At 32.7% G+C, this 17,213-nt stretch overlaps 1 protein-coding gene across 3 annotated transcripts in view; it reads left to right on the top strand.

Moving 5' to 3' along the window:
• Positions 1–17,213, top strand: part of RICTOR (RPTOR independent companion of MTOR complex 2) — a 103,532-nt gene that overhangs the window by 36,708 nt on the left and 49,611 nt on the right. For all 3 annotated transcript variants that reach the window (XM_037063215.1, XM_037063214.1, XM_037063216.1), the window contains 4 exons: positions 1,508–1,572; positions 2,581–2,712; positions 8,334–8,397; positions 14,274–14,400. In XM_037063215.1, coding sequence (XP_036919110.1) covers positions 1,508–1,572; positions 2,581–2,712; positions 8,334–8,397; positions 14,274–14,400 — 388 coding nt within the window. The remainder of the gene's footprint in view (positions 1–1,507; positions 1,573–2,580; positions 2,713–8,333; positions 8,398–14,273; positions 14,401–17,213) is intronic.

Genomic DNA, 17,213 nt, shown 5'->3' with positions numbered 1-17,213 from the left:
ATTTGGAGATTTATACTATACACAAAATTTGAATTCAGCATTTGAATTACTAGGAGGAGAGAAGAGAGAGAATTGGACAGAAGTAATTTTGAAAAGATAATGTTCAGAACTTTCTAAAACTATTAAAATATGTCAACCCAGAGATTTGGGAGTTTCTGTTTTCTCTAATCAAGATAAAAGAAACCTGAACAATAAGATTTAGAAAACCAAAGAATAAGAAAAAAATTGTGAAAGGAGCCCGAGAAAAAGGCTATGACCTTCAAAGGAGCCCAACAGTAAGACTGATTTCAAACTTCTCAACAGAAATGTGGAAGCCATCTCGAAAAACTTTTTAAGAAAATAGCATCTAACCTAAGAAATCTATAAATCTAGCAAAATATCTTCCATAAATAAAAGTAAAAAAAAAAATCATTCCCAGGCAGACAAAAATCAAAAGAATCCATTACTAGCCCTGGCTGGTGTAGCTCAGTGGATTGAGCAGGCCTGTGAACCAAAGGATCTTGGTTTGATTCCCAGTCAGGGCACATGCCTAGGCTGCAGGTTAGTTCCCAGTGGGGGACACACAAGAGGCAACCATACATTGATATTTCTCTCTCTCTCTCCTTCCCTTCCTCTTGAAAGACAAATAAAAAAATATTTTTTAAAGAATTCATTACTAGCATTCTTGGCTAAAAATTAAAGAAATGAAAATACAAATAAATCCATAACAACAAAAAGGATTCTTCAGACTGAAGGAAGAATTTCCTGTAAAGAATAATGGAAAAGGTGAATTTTTGAGTAAATATGTATAAATTGATATTAACTAAATATTAACTAAAACAAAAAATAACAAATATTTTATGGATTTTAAGTTAGAGGTGATAAAACAGTTACAACAAAGTGAAAAGTGAGGGTAGTAACTGAAGTTAAAGTGTTATAAGAGCCTAGCATTATTAAGGACAGGATAAAGTAATAATTTCTGTAAGACTGTAATAAGTCAAAAATGCATGTTGTGATCTCTATGGTAACCACAAAAAGAATGATAAAATTATTGAGGGGGCAAATAGAATAATCCCAAATAATTGCTCAATTCAAATAAAAGCCAGAAAGGAGGATTAAAAGCCAAACCTAACACTGACAGATCAAATAAAAAATGATAGAAATAAATCTTCATATTTGAGTTATAGAACCATCTTTTTTTAAAAGATTTTATTTGTTTATTTATCTTTAGAGGGGAAGGAGAGAGGGAGAGAAACATCAATGTATGGTTGCCTTTTGTGCGTCCCCTGCTGGTAGTTAGCCTGCAAGGAACCGGCCTGCAACCCAGGAATGTGCCCTGACTGGGAATCGAACCGCGATCCTCTGGTTCGCAGGCCCGTGCTCAATCCACTGAGCTACGCCAGCCAGGGCTTAGAACCATATTTTTAAAATTATATTTAAAATATCTTATTTTCTAGTCTAAAAGAGTAATATATAGAGACAAAAATATGTAACAAATACACACATATTTGTTTTGTCTTTCTGACAGCTTCTTTGTGATATTGGCCACAGTGAAGAAAAATTGGGTTTTAACTATGAAGATATTATTATTTGGTAAGTATAGTTCAGTTTCTTCTCTCACCTCTTATGGATTTTAGTGTTATCATTTTGGGTTTTTTTAATTAAAATTGGGATACTTTAACACCACATATGTGATCTTATAAAAAACAATTGTTTGAGCATTAGAAAAATTTAAGATTTCAAAATTTGTTACCTGTTCTGCAGTTTTGTAATTATCAAATATAAAGAACCAAAGCTAAAGTTGAAAAACTTCTGGACTTACCCAATTTAAACTTCTTAATGGCAAACTTGTTGATCAAGCCCACTAATAAAGGCATCACGTTATAGTACTAATAACCATCTTTTTGGCATGCTTAGGAATTAAAGTTGATATAAATAACCTGTGTCTACTGTCATAAAGTATTTTTATTGTTTTAAACCAATGATTATCTTAGAGGAGTGGAAGTAAGTAGGCAGGTAGGGGGAATTGATTATAGTGGCGTATTTGATACAGCTTGAAAAAGGAGTATTTAATGTCTCATTGTTTATATAAAATCAAGTACAGGAGGTAGAACAAACCTCAGTAACTTTTTCTTGATTGGTGAGATGTACCAAGTAGGTCCAGATTTAAAAATTTCATTAGTGAAGTTCCATGGCTTGTAGCAAATTATTTTTACATGTGTAAAACGACCAGTAGTTTTACCTTGGTAAGATGTCTTGGTTGGAGTGTCCTAGTGTTCACCAGAAGGTTGTGGGTTCGATCACCAGTCAGGACACAAAACCTGGGTCGCAGGTTTGATCCCTGGTTGGGGCACATACAGGAGGCAGCAAATCTGTATTTTTCACATCAGTGTTTCTCCCTCTTCCTCTTTCGCTCCCTACCCCTTTCCCCTCTCTCTCTCTTAAAAAAAAAAAAAAAAAAAAAAGGTAAATAAATATATCCTCGGGTGAGGATTTAAAAGAACAATGACTAACAGCTTTGCTTATTTCAACTGAGGAAGAATTGGGTACCATAGTTTACATGAATTTGAAACTTATGCAGCAAAACTTGTTTTTTAACAGCTTGCGGTTAGCTTTGTTGAACGAAGCAAAAGAAGTACGGGCAGCAGGGCTACGAGCTCTTCGGTATCTCATCCAAGACTCCAGTATTCTGCAGAAGGTGCTTAAATTGAAAGTGGACTATTTAATAGCCAGGTAATTTTCTGAGAGTAGTCTATGTTTTTATAAGTTTTGAAAATTGTGTATTGAGTTTTAGCATACTTAGCATAAACTGTACATATTTTTAGTGTGAAGTCTGATCTTTTTGCAAATAGAAACAACCAAGTATGCTGTTACCCTTAAAAAGATGTAGAACGTTTCAGCATCTTAGTCAAGTTTCCTTGTATCTGCAACTACTACTGTAATAAGCATTACTCTGACTTTTCTCATTATAGACTAGTTTTTCCAGTCTTGAACATCATATATTAGAAGTACATGGTTACTCTTTTCTTTCCTCTCTTATCTATAAGATTTATCCATATTGGTGTTTTTTAAATTGCTGTGTAGTTTTTCATGTTATGTATAGATTATAATTAATGTATTCCATTCTGTTGATGATTTTCTGAATTGTTTTCAGTGTTTGGCTATTGTGAATAAAGTGTCTGAACATTCCATATAATTCTGTTGATGGACTTAAATATGCACTCATTTCTCGCAGGTGTATATGTAGCAGTGGAATTGCTGGGTCATTGTTTGTGTATATTTAGCTTTAGTAAATACTGCCAACAGTTTTTCAGGATGATTGTACCGATTTACATTGTTACCAACAGTGCTTGAGAGTTCCAGTTTCTCCACATCCTCGTCAGCACTTGATATTTTCAGTCTTTAATTTTAGCCTGTGGGCTCTATTTTTCATTGTGAATTATAATTGTGCTTTTAATTTGAGTTTTCCAGGTGAGTAGTGATGTTAAGCACCTTTCATTTGCTTATTGACTATTTCAGTATCCTCATTTTTCTGCTCATTGGTAAATTTGATTGTCTGTCTTACTGTGTAGGAGTTCTTGATGTCTTCTATGTATGATTCCTTTAATATTGCATATTGATGTATGCATACTGAGAATATTTTTTTCCAAATCAGTCTGCCTTGCCTTTTTACTTTCCTTAATAAAATTCAATTTAGAGGTCGGTTATTTTGTAGTTAATACTTTAGGTTTCTTTGAAAGATGATAATCTATGTTTTCTCCCAAAAGAGTTATTCCTCAATGCATTTCAGTAAGTAACGATTCATTTTTATCTGTATGGCTATCCAATAAATGTATTGAAAAGATTTTTCTTTCACATCTAGATTAGTGTCTCTCTTGTTATAAGATAACAAGATAAATATGGATTAATTTTTGCATTCTGTATTCTCCTTAGTAGGTCTCTTTGTGTATTCTTACACTATTTTAATGACTGCAGCATGATAATATGTTGACACTTGTTAATGTAAGTCCTCTATCTGCTTTTCTTCAAGACTGTTGGCTCTTTGTGGGTTCCATATGAACTTTATGATCATCTTGTCCATTTCCGTGAAACTTTATGGGATTTTAGTAGTAATTGCATTGAAGCTCTAGGTTAATTGGGGTGAGTTGACATCTTAATGATGTTGAATCTTCGAAACCTTTATTTATTTGGAACCTTAAGTTTTCTCAACATTCTGTAGTTTTCTGTGCAGAGGTCTGGCACATAGTTGTTAGGTTTATTTAAGGTATATGATTTATATATTTCTATTAATTTTTAAATGATTTTTGCTAACATACAGAAACATGATTTTGGATTTCTCTATTTGATAAATATTTTATTTATTTATTTTTAGTGAGAGGGTAAGGAATAGAGAAAGGAAGAGAAACATCTCATCAGTGTTCCCTCACACACCTGCAACTGAGGATCTGGCTTGCAACCCAGGCATGTGCCCTGTCTAGGAATTGAACTGGTGAACTTTAGGTTCACAGGCTGGTGTTCAACACACTGAACCACACCAGCCAGGGCTGGATTTTTTCTTTATGTGTATTAACCTCTGATCTAGTCATCTTGCTATATTTACGTTCAATTCTAATTGTTTTTAAAATTATTTTGGAGTTTTTATTATATAGGCATTAATTGCAAATGATGACCATATTATGTTTCCCTTTCCAGGCCTTATATCTTTATTTTTCTTGCGTTATTGCATTGGCTAGAATAGTGCACTGACTTAAAAATGGTTATAGTGGAAAGTCTGTTTTGCTCCTAAGCTCACATTGAAAGTGTTCAGTATTTCGCCCTTATTTATGAAACTTGCTGAAGGCTTTAAAAGGATTTCTTCTTATTTTTTGTTTGCATTCCTACAGTAAACACCACTTGTTTGTGATGTCTGGCCCTTCTCATGTATAATTGAATTTGGTTTGCTAATATTTTGTGGCACATTTTTGCAGCTATGTTCATGTGTATTGGCCTATGTTTTTCCATTCTTCTAATGTCCTTGTTTGGTTTTGTATCAAGAGTATGATTGCTTTATAAAACAACTAGGCAAGCTTTACCCTCATTATATTTAATGAAAGAATTTATATAAGATGGGTATTGCTTTTTTTCTTACATGAATTTTAGAATTCACCAGAGAATAAGTCTGGGCCTGGGATTTTCTTTCTTAGGACTTTTAAGATTATGGACTCAGTTTTTTTAACAGATACGGGGCCATTAGTACTCTTAAGTTTTTCCACTTTTTGTGTCATTGGTTCTTGCTTTATGTAGTTTGCAGGTTTGTTATGGCATTCGTAATAACAAACATTAAACCTTCACATTTGTCTGATCCTTTTATATTTATGAAATGTCTCTCTTTATCCTAGTAGTACTTTTATGAATGGTTATATTATCTAAATATAGCTTCAGTAACTCTCTTCTACTTAGCATTTACTTAATATATCTTTTCCCATCTTTTCACTTTTTATCTTTTTGTCCTTACATTGAAGATTCTCTCCTATAAACATTATATCATTAAATATTCTGGTTTGACATCTTTATCTTCTAATTGGAGTGATTAGACTACATCTGGTGGTTTTTTTATATATGTGGTCTCTGGGCTTTATCTAATGTAATTTTATACACACACATAAATATGAGAGAGAGGGATTGTCATATAACTATCAGTTTTCTCATATGTTTGAGTTTGTTTGCTATCTTGCTGTTGCAGTCTATTGTCACATCTGTTCTTGTGTTTCTCCAGTTTTCTATTGTGATAATCAAATTTTTTTCTATAAGTGTTCCTTTGTTCTTGTGTTTCGCCTATTCCTATTGGAATAATCAATATTTTTTCTATAAATGTTTCTTTAGTAGTTGCCCTATAGATTACAACAGGTATTCTTTACATATCAAGGTCTGTCTCTTTTATTAAAACCAGCCCAATACAGGAAACCTCTTACAGTTTAACTATATTCTCTCCCTTCTTTTGTGTTATTGCTATATTTTTATTTCTACATAAATTTGTAACTTCACAGGATAGTACTGTTTATGTCTTAAACTGCAACTACTGATAATTACTTACATTATTTATGCATTCCAGTGTTCTTCCTTTTTTGCATTTCCATACTTTCATCTTGGATCTCTTCCTATCTGTTTGATGAACTTTCTTTAATGTTTCTTGTAGGACAGCTTTATGGGAAATGAATTCTCTCATCTTCTATTTGCCTATAAATGCTCCTATTTTGCCTTCCTATTTGAAGGCTGTTTCTATGACCAGTTACTGTTGCTCAATGCTTCAAGTAAATGTTCCGAATTTTTTTCTTTAACCTGTTGAACAGTAAGTAGCTCACTTTTTCTTGTTCCTTGTAAGTGATGTGTATTTTTTCCCCTCTGGTTACTTTGAAAGTTTTTGGTAATATTCTCTCCTACTGTAGTTAGTACTCCAACTATATAAGTTGAATCTGTTCACTGTCCCAAATGTCTCTAATGCCGTTACTGTATTTTCATCCTTTGTTGTTAATCTTTGCACTTCAATATGATTTTTTTAAATTACTTCATCTTACTAGTAAATCAGTCTCTTGAATAACTAACAACATTAGTTGTATTTCTATGATTTATTTTACTCTTAAAGATTCTAGGTCTCTACCTATTTCTCCATCTTTCCTTCTGATTTCTTGAGCATATTATGCATAATTGTTTATAGAGCCTTGAATAATGACTTCAGTATGTGAATCACCTGTGTTGTTTCCAGTCATTTTCTTTGTTTAGTTTTATTGTTGTTGTTGTTGGCCTTTTGTTTGTTATTTAAAGCATACCTTTTATCCAATTGGATGTAAACATTGTGTATTCAAAATTTTTGGCTATGGATCATGTTATTCTCCCCTCAGAGAGTCGAGATTTATTCTAGAATGTTGGTGTATAACAATCATTCTGTTAACATTTGGCTTTAGCTTTGCCTTTGCTCTAGGAAGTAGCTATTTTGGATCTCAAGTAAGAGTGTTGATGTTTGACCAGACTTCTTCACCTTGACCAGCCTTGAGGCCTAACATCTGTCTTAGAATATTACGTACCTGCTAAAATACCTGCTTCTCAGCAGTAGCTTTTAGCTTGCTTTCTTGGATTCGAACCCTGTTTTTGCACAACATAGAAATTGGCATGTAGCTTGAATAAGGGATTGTATGCAGATTTGTACTCACCTTCCTATCTTTTTTCTTCCTATGGGGTTTTTTCCCCTCAAGTCTCAGCCACTTTGGTTGCCCCAAAGTTCATCCTGTCTCTCCAGTACAATAAGACTTTTGCTTTCTGCTAAGACAATTTCCTTAAAAGTGGGTATTGACAGAGGCCCCCATGGAAAAGCCTGGGGTGGATGTGGAGTTTGTGCTTCTCTTTCCAGGGATTAGTGTCCACTGTTCTTTTAACGGTGGCTTTACAAAGTATGTTGTTTAGTCTTTATAGTTGTTTTTGGCAGGAGTGTTGGTCTCAGCCAAGCCTCTCTGTGGTCAGAAAGAGTATTTTATTACACACAGAGAGAAGAAATGCTTTTTGAATAGCAAACTTTATATATAAAATATTGATTAGAAAAATTAGCTGCCTAAATAAAAGTGACAGTGACTTATCATGCAACATAAAGACTTGAGAAACTGGAAAATTTAACAAATTTTAGGGAAGTGTCAAGTGATATTTGATAGAACGTTAAGTTTTGAAGTGCATTCAAATTTCAAATTATATTTTGGTAAAATAGAATTATTGTGGCAAGTACATAAGACTTTTAGCTTATAATACAGGGGTTGGGAAAAGTAGGTTTACAATTGTTCATATGAAAAATAATACAATAATAAATAGTGCAAGAATAAACTGTGTTTTACAACTGTAAGCCTAATTTTGCCAAACCCTGTATGTAAAATTTAGGCCTGGTTAAAATCACAATTAATTATAATTTAGTTATAATTAATAACTAATTATAATTTAAAATTTAGTTATAGTTTAGTTATAATTTTTTCACAGTTCGTATAAAATATTTGAATTTTATCAAAAACAGGTGACTGTTTCTTTCAGTAGATTTTTTGTACTTTGTGTTTATTATTTTTGTATAGATACTACATAAATCTGTGAATTATTTACTATATTCTGTGTACTTTCCTAGATTTGTAAATGAAATAGTTTTGAAATGTTTTATTATAACAAATATTTATCACTAAAGATATGTAAGCTAACCAAGTAAATATCTGCTGGTAGTACAAATTCATATGTAATAAAATCTGAAGTTCCATATTGACATCATGAATATGTCTCATCTAGCGGTATTGTTTTATAAGAAATTGCTAATAAGACTTTTATCAATAATTATTTTGTGTATTATTTAGGTGCATTGACATACAGCAGAGCAACGAGGTGGAGAGGACACAAGCACTTCGATTAGTCAGAAAGGTATGCTCCGTGTCTAAGAGTAAAGGCAGACTTGTGGTTTTCATGTGAAGTATTTTCCATTTTTAGATTTACACAATTTTGTGAAATCTTTCTATTAAAATTTAAAGGCTAAATTCTCATTAAACATTTTGTTTAAATTGTTAAATAGTTCTGTCAAACTTCAAGGTAAGAATAAACATTTTGTGTAATTGTTCTGTGTGATTGGGTATAGCTAGGATAATATTTTTTAAATGTACATTGTAAAGAGTATTTCTCCCTTTAGTAGACAAGTAAATGAAATTGCTTTGATATGTTATTGAGAAAAGAGGACTACTTGCTCTCTCCTCTGATTTTCTCTTAAGTGTATGCTTTGAGTTCATGCCGTTAAATGAATGCCACAGATAGTTACACCCATTTTGAAGATGAATTTGGATACAATCTGTAGGCAGTTGGAATAAGCAGGCCAGGCCTTTGTGCATGATAAAAAGTCAAGATCTAAACTCCTCAAGAGGATGTGTTAGGAGTAATCATAGTGCTTCTAATGAGAGGCCTTCAAGGAATTTTTGTTGTAGTTGAATGTGATGTGATGTCCTAGGGGCAGAGGAAGAGTGAACTGAGAGGTAGTTAACTTAGGTAGGATATCGCTGCTGTAAGAGTTTCATCGTGTTTCAAGTATTGTGTTTGATTCTAAACATTCCTAAGACTCATGAAGTGTATGTGTGTTTTGAGGTAAAAACATCTAAAATTATTTAGCAATTAATTTTTCTAGCTCTTTCCCCACCTTGGAATTCAGTGCGTGCTCCAGAATGGTACAATGTTGAGTTTGTGCATTAACTAGGTTCCCTTTTTTCTCTTTCTTCCAGTTGTCTAGCTTGGGGTTAGTAATTATCCACTGGTGAACATAGTAAGGAAAAAGTAAATGGATGAGATGTCTTAAGAGATGTTTGCAGTTTTGGTAAGAGTAGTATTAGAGATCATGAATTTCTGTTATAGGTAAACTTATAATGAGACTATGACTCAATTTAAATGTAAAAATTAGATTTATGATTTTTACTTACTCATACAATCTCTCCTACCACCATGATTTTGAGAATTCAAGATAAGAAAACAAAATTGGTTTTGAAGTAACTAGAATATGACTTTGTGGTTATTGGCATTATATGTGTCAATATTTATCATACTAGGATATAAATTAAGAAATTAAAATATATTAACATGAAAATTATAAACTTATTACATGTAAACATAAGTAACATTTTTATAAAATAACTATTTGCTAAAAAGAAAATTAATGAGGAGGGTGACATATTAGATTTTTGCAAATCTCTGTAATGTTTGTTTTGATAGAAGATAGCTGGATTATCATATTGCTCTTGCATTCAGTCTGTTGTGATTTCACATGCATTGGGACCTCTGGAAAACTTTAGTATATATTTGTAAAAGAATGAGAGTAAAAAGAGATGAGTAATGTTTTTGTTTTATTAATGAAAATAGTTTTAACTTTGCAGAATGCCTGAAAACGTCCCAGAAATCCTCAGTTTCCTGGACCACACTTTGAGAACTGTTGCCCTAGAAATTGCATTCATAAGAAATTACAACTCCACATGGATTCAAACAGTGAAATTCGGCTATTTGAATTATTTAGAGAATATTTTATTTTTATTTTATAGTATGCTTTGTACCCATTACAATTTATAAAATAGCCAATCAAAGTAAACAGATTCTTGGAAACAATTTACTAATGCCATAACAAAAATGCACTCTATTATGTTATCTTTTGAACTACATAGTAACTGATGGCAGAGACCATTTGTGACTCCAGGAGCAGGAAAATTACTCATGCCTGGTGGTAGATACAGGTCAGAAGAAGAGTCCTGGCCCGGGGATCACCCTTGGTTTAACTGATAGCAGTTAGAAGGGCTGTTTTCAACAGCATTTAGCTGTTGTATCAACGTAAGGGTGCAGGTTCTTTTGAATTGGCCACTTGGATTCTTAAGGTGTATTGTCAGCAGTGGAATCCCTGGGTCAAAGCAGGGGGAGGAGGGCAAAGGGGAAAAATTGGGACAACTATAATAGAGTAACAGTTTTTTAAAAGATAAAAACATAAAAGCAGGTGAAGGGAAAGCACATTTGCTGAATAAACAGTGTCCTCTATTGGCCAGAGAACTATAATTTCGTTAGTACTTTTAACAACCAAAGCTTACGTTTATTTTTTTTCAGTAACATCTTGGCAACTGAGCTATTAGAAATTAATGATAATAATATAACTGCTGAGTCACTGACAATTTTTTACATGCATTCAAAGAAATTTAAAATTTTTTCTGTAGATTTTTCTCCTATGTTTTATAAGAAAAGTAAACATTTGTTGCTTTAGGTCAACTTGTTCTATGAATAATTAAGGAATACTCTTGTTAGTTTTCTTTCTCTTTCACTTACTTCAATCATTTGGAACATTTTTGTTTTATTTTTTCTTTCTTTTTAAATATCTCTCTCTTTTCCCTGTCTTTTCAGTCCAAGCAATTTTTCTGATTTTTAATTCTGTAATTATCTATATAGTTTTTCACTGCTCAGCTCTTGCTTTTCACTATCCTATTTAAATTCTAACTCATCATTTTCCTCATCTCTCATTTCTTTATCCATGTAACAAGAGGTTAATATATCAGTTTTTTTTGTTTGTTTTTTTACAGTTGAAAAAAGATTCATTTAAGGAAATTATTTGCCCTTGATTCATAGCAAGATATTGCCAGATCCAGTGCAAGACCGTAGTTCTTTGGATTTCCAAACCTGTATTGACCCACAGTTGTTTTTGTTACTAAGCACAATCTGCTTACCTTGGGCATGCAGAGCCAACTTTTGTTACAGATAATTAGGACCTGTCTCATTATGCCATTATTCATGTAGACTAGTTTCCTATACTACTGTTAACATTATTTCTTTCCTATTTTTTCACTTTTTTGTTATTTTTATTTATTTTTAATTGTGTTATTGTTGTTTAATTACAGTTGTCTGCATCTACCACCCACAACTCCCCCTACCCCAGCCATCCCCACCTCCCTCCCTTTTATTTTTATGTTTTCTATGTTATATTTTTTTCAGTCTCAGCTAAGATTTCAGATACTTCCCTTACAGATCTCTGTCTTTCTAATTCCTTTATAGCAGTTTATGGACTGTTACCTACTCATGATCTTTAATTGAATTTATTGGGTTGGCCAAAAGACACATTTTTTTCATCTTCACCAATAACTTTATTGATTTGGATATTTTGAGTGTGTTGGTTGTCTCCCACTATTGGTTTCTAATGGGTAGAGGCTGGGGGTGCTGTTAAACATCTTCCAAAGCATAACACAGCCCCACAGCAAAGAATTATTGGCTAAAATGTCAGTGCTACCAAAGAACTATGCAAATCATTTCTGATACAGTCACTCACAGCACCTTCTCCATACACTGCACAAATTTCCTTTTGCAGTTCAGTTGTGTTTTTACCTTTCTTGAAATAATAAAACATAATACGCCAAAAATGTTGCATATTTTCTTCCATCAGTATTAAACTGGCTGCATAAAAATTCACCAGTTTGATGAGTTTTTTTCTTTTATCATTATTTTTAAAGATTTTATTTTATTTATTTATTTATCTTTAGAGAGGAAGGGAAGGAGAGAGGGAGAGAAATATCAATGTATGGTTGCTTATCGTGTGTCCCCTGCTGGGAACTGACCTGCAACCCAGGCATGTGCCCTGACTGGGAATCGAACCTGCAAATTATTTGGTTCGTAGGCTCGCGCTCAATCCACTGAGCTACACCAGCCAGTTCGATGAGGTTTTTTTTAATGTGCACTGACATGACAGCTGTCACAGTACAGTCTAACAAAATTGTTCCAAATGAAGTTAAAGACAACTAAGTGCTAGTAGAGCCACGTTAGGGGAAAACAAACATACTTTTTGGCCAACCCAGTAGATCTGTCCTGTCATGCCCAAAAAGATTATTAAACTTTCATTTCAGTAGAAATAAATTCTATGACATTTTGAGTATTCAATGATTTATGAGAAAAGTATTTTCTAATTTGCACAGAATTAAAGTTTCTTTGCATGTATTTCCCACAAAACTAAGGAGATTTCATTTGTAAAAAAATTGAATTACAGGTATCCTTTTTCATAACACTTTAGCTTTATAGAGTAGGATTTTATACTTTAAATTCTAGCAGGCATGTGGTTATATACATCCTTTTTTACATTGAGGAAAAAAAAGTATTGAGAAGATTGATTTGGCCAAGCTAACAGTTTACTAATTGAGATTGAGCTCTGAAAGCCACTCGATCTGGTTTCCTAGCTAGCTCTTTTCAGAATACATTATGTTTTATTTGGGGAGAAGTTTTCTAAGTTCCTTAAAAACATAATAATAATGAGCATAATAGTATTAGAATATAAATTAATATCATAAGTGTTAGAATTTCCTCATCCAGGAAGATCAGTTTTCTATATCTCCTTTTCCTTTCTTTCTCTCTTTCTCCAACATTTTTGATTAATGGGAAATACTGATTCAGAAATGAATGTGAAAACTTTTGTCAATTCCGTAGTCACTGGAAATGTATTTTATGGCTGTATATTGTATTATTTTATTTGAACTTTGTAATATTATATAATGCCTCTTAAACAACATAAACCATTTATAAGTACTCGAGCCAATACAGGTCGTTCCTTTGGCCCTTTATAGGAATTAACTGGAATTAATTTATAACTAAATTATCTTTAATTTAGTTATATTACATCTTCTAATTGTTTCATAGCACAAGTCTCACTTTTCAATAGGATTATAAGTCTAATAAAATCCAGGACAGGATGTTAATTATCCCTAATACTTTATCACCACCCAAACAGAGGAAAATATTTCTTCTACTTTCCACTCCAAGGGCTTATTTTGCAATACTTCATCTACCAAATAGTCTTTATTTATTAAACAGTCATTGACTACACAATGTGTTTACTTTGTGTTTTGCAAACTGAAGATATATGTATGTTACCTGTTTTCAGTTTTCCAAATATGTTATTGCCATTTAAACTTTTCATTTGAAGTGAAATTCATCCAAAGTTTATTACCAGATGCATACTATTTCTGTCATGATTTTTTTAAATATTAAAGAGTTTATAGATTCATAAGTTTGCCTTTGGTATAACAATAAGTGATGTTAGAAATAGGGAGATTATTAGGCATTTATTACAGCAAATCAGTGAGTTTGATGGGGGAGAGAGTACACATAATGAAGTAAATGGGTATATTAGGAAGAGAGCCAGAAATGTAATAGTACAGTAGTATGTTGACAGCTGTTGTGCCTACTAATTTACTTTGTCTAGGCATTGAGTGGTTGTTTAAAAATAGGTTTTCTTCTAGAAGAGCTTAGAATTTCAGAAATGTTACATCTTGTTGGTCAACTAATTTATGGTCTGTACTATTAGGGGGAAAAACCCAAAACATTTTGGCATAGTAATGTTACTAACATCAGTTACATCAATTAATATTTATATTCTTTGAAACGTTTACATGAAGTTGAAGATTAAAATTGATGGCCTGAATCTTATAAATACTCTAGGATACAGGTGGCAAACACCAGGCCCGCAGGCTGAATCCGGCCCCCACCTTGTTTTATCCGGCCCGGCACCTTGTTGTTTTTACCTGGCAGCAGGCGCTGAGCTCTCACTTAACTGTTAAGGAGCAGTTACATTTCTACAGTCCTGAAATTGCATTCGGCCCTTTGAAGGCAACCGCAAGGTTGATGTGGCCCCGGGTGAAAATGAGTTCGACCCCCCTGCTCTATGGTCTTAAAAATCTCAATTCAGACAAAGTAGGTTTTAAAAATATATTTTGAAGTAAGTAACTTTTTTTTCTGATTTCTCCCTGTTACAGATGATTACTGTGAATGCTTCCTTGTTTCCTAGCTCCTTGGCCAACTCGTTGATAGCAGTTGGAAATGATGGACTTCAAGAGAGAGACAGAATGGTTCGAGCATGCATTGCTATTATCTGTGAACTAGGTTCGAATTTTTTTTGAATAATGAAAATAAATACAGTATTTTAGAAAACATTTCTTAATGCCTTTAATACATGAATTCTTTAGTTACTGGTACAGTGATATGAGAAAGTAGGACATTCCTCATAGGGGAGTAGAGGACTTGCTGTTTAATAAATAATTTCAAAATGACCTTGAAACTATAAATTTTTGCATTTTCCTCATCATGAAACGTAGTATATAAGAATTGTCCAGATTTTGGTAATTACATGAAATTTCTTAAATTCTGGCTGTCAGACATTGGCTAACTATTCTATATCATGATGTAGGTTAAAAACAATAAACAGTCCATTATGTATTTTTAACAAAAAAATTCTAAATACAAAGGCATTAAAGAGTTAAATGGGAAAAACAGGAAAAAATGGGAGAGGAATTTTGAGTTACAAAGGAAATCAGATTTCAGCAGCTATAGATTGTATTATAAGGAGGCAAGAAAACATACTATAGGGCTAGAACAAAGGAAAAATAAATGTAACAAACATGATAAGTAAAGAACTTATTTATATGTAGATCAATAGGAAAAATAAATAATCCTCAAATGCATGGCAAGTCAACATATTTTAAAAGTTCAGCCTCACTTATAACCAAAGATATGCATTTTAAATAAGATAATTTTTTGCCACTAAAAGAAGTGGTGTAGGCTAAATCGACTAGATATGAAAAATGAATTAATAACAAAATTTTAAACTGAAACAAAAGAGCTGACCATCAAGGATTTAAGAATACTGTCTATAATACCTGTTGATTTTAGAACCTAAGTAAAATTTATTAAGGAAGTTTTGACAATAAAAATTTGACTACATATCAATCTGTGAGATGCCTAGAAAGTTATACTCAGAGTTCATTTATAATAAAATATTTTTTTAAAGACTTTATTTATTTATTTATCTTTAGAGGGGAAGGAGAGGGAGAGAAACATCAATGTATGGTTGCCTTTCGTGCATCCCCTGCTGGGAGTTGCCTGCAGGGAACCAGCCTGCAACCCAGGCATGTGCCCTGACTGGGAATTGAACTGTGATCCTCTGGTTCACAGGCCAGCGCTCAATCCACTGAGCTACACCAGCCAGGGCCCTCATTTATAATAAAATATTTTTATAATTAAGCAAAAAGTAATGAATATAATTGAGTGTACCCACAAAATAGAGAAGGGAAAAATTAATTATTAGGTAAGCAGGGGAAAGAAACAATGAAATTGAGTCTTAATTAGAGAACGAGATAGGTTATTTAGTCAGTGTTAATTGGAAGAAAAAAATATATATACAAATATAATATTTGAATACTGAGAAGGTTAGAGAAACAAAAGGTTAATTTAGAAATAAAGAGAACATAATAGTGTTTAAATTATGGAGTAGTTTTTATAAATATTTGGAAATGTTACTGAAGTGAATGGATTTTCAGAGAAAATTTAATATCCAGTTGACTCAAAAAGATATAAAACATGATAATCAAAAGCCATTGAAGTACTTTATAAAATAATTGCCTCCAAAAAGACTCATCCAGGTAGTTTTGTCTTAAAAAGAAATTTATTCAAGGGACAGATAATTCCTATATAGTGTAAGTTGAGAGAGTAAAAATATGGAAATTACCAATTTTGAATAAAACTAGCATCTATCTACATATACCCACAAATACACATATACTCACATACCTATACAGAAATATAAAGTAAATAATTAGAAGGCTACTTGGATAACATTCTAGAATGTTTATCCAAAATCAACACTTAATTGTGGATTTGAACAAATACTACCTTTATTTAGCTATTAATGTTTAAAAACTTCTAGCCAGCTTAGTAAGACAAAGTAGTAAATGAGTTTACATATTGCAAAGAATACTCTTTTACCTTGTAGATGGTATATCTTGGACACACCGAATCACCTGAAAAACAAATAAACAGTCCATTATGTATTTTAACAAAAAAATTCTAGCCCTGGTTGGCGTAGCTCAGTGGGTTGAGCACGGGCCTGCGAACCAGAGGATCGCGGTTCGATTCCCAGTCAGGGCACATGCCTGGGTTGCAGGCCGGTTCCTTGCAGGCTAACTACCAGCAGGGGACACACAAAAGGCAACCACACATTGATGTTTCTCTCCCTCTCTCCTTCCCCTCTAAAGATAAATAAATAAAATCTTTTAAAAAAAATTCTAAATACAAAAGCATTAAAGAGTTAAATGGTAAAAACAGAAAAAAATGGGAGAGGAATTTTGAGTTACAAAGATAATCAGATTTCAGCTGAGTTAAGTTTCAGATCCAAAATTTAAGGATTTGGTATACTGAGAGGAAAATACAGGTTTGGTAGATTTACTTCATGTTTCAACAATAATCAGTAAATCTAACAGAAAAAAATTGTACTATTTCCAAAGTAGAAAATGTACAACAAATAAACTTGGTAAGAAATGTATATGACTTACGTTGTGTTTGGGAAGTACTTTGTACTTTTTGAATTTGTCCACTCGATTATCAAGAAGACCTAGGTGATCTATATGTGTGGAAGTGAGAACATTGGTTACCTTTGTGGTGGAGGGGAACTGATAAAAGTCTGGTCTGAGGGCACTTCTGGTTTGGTGAAGGTTCTATACCTTTATTGAGGTATTGGTTACAAGGGGGTAGACAATTTTTCAAAAGTTTTTGAACTGTAATCATAAAGGTGTGTTCATTTTACTGTATTTATCTATTCTAAAGTTTAGAAAAAAAATCAGAAAAGAAACCTAATTCTATAATTCAACTAGAATTAACAAGAGAGATTCAACCATGAAAACATTTTTGAAAAAATTTTAATG

Source organism: Sturnira hondurensis, unplaced genomic scaffold, assembly GCF_014824575.4.
Source record: "Sturnira hondurensis isolate 20B ecotype Veracruz unplaced genomic scaffold, ASM1482457v3 Scaffold0014384, whole genome shotgun sequence".
Classification (NCBI taxonomy): Eukaryota; Metazoa; Chordata; class Mammalia; order Chiroptera; family Phyllostomidae; genus Sturnira; species Sturnira hondurensis.
The sequence above is the reverse complement of the archived record's forward strand: the minus strand, read 5'-3'. Positions and strand labels throughout refer to the sequence as shown.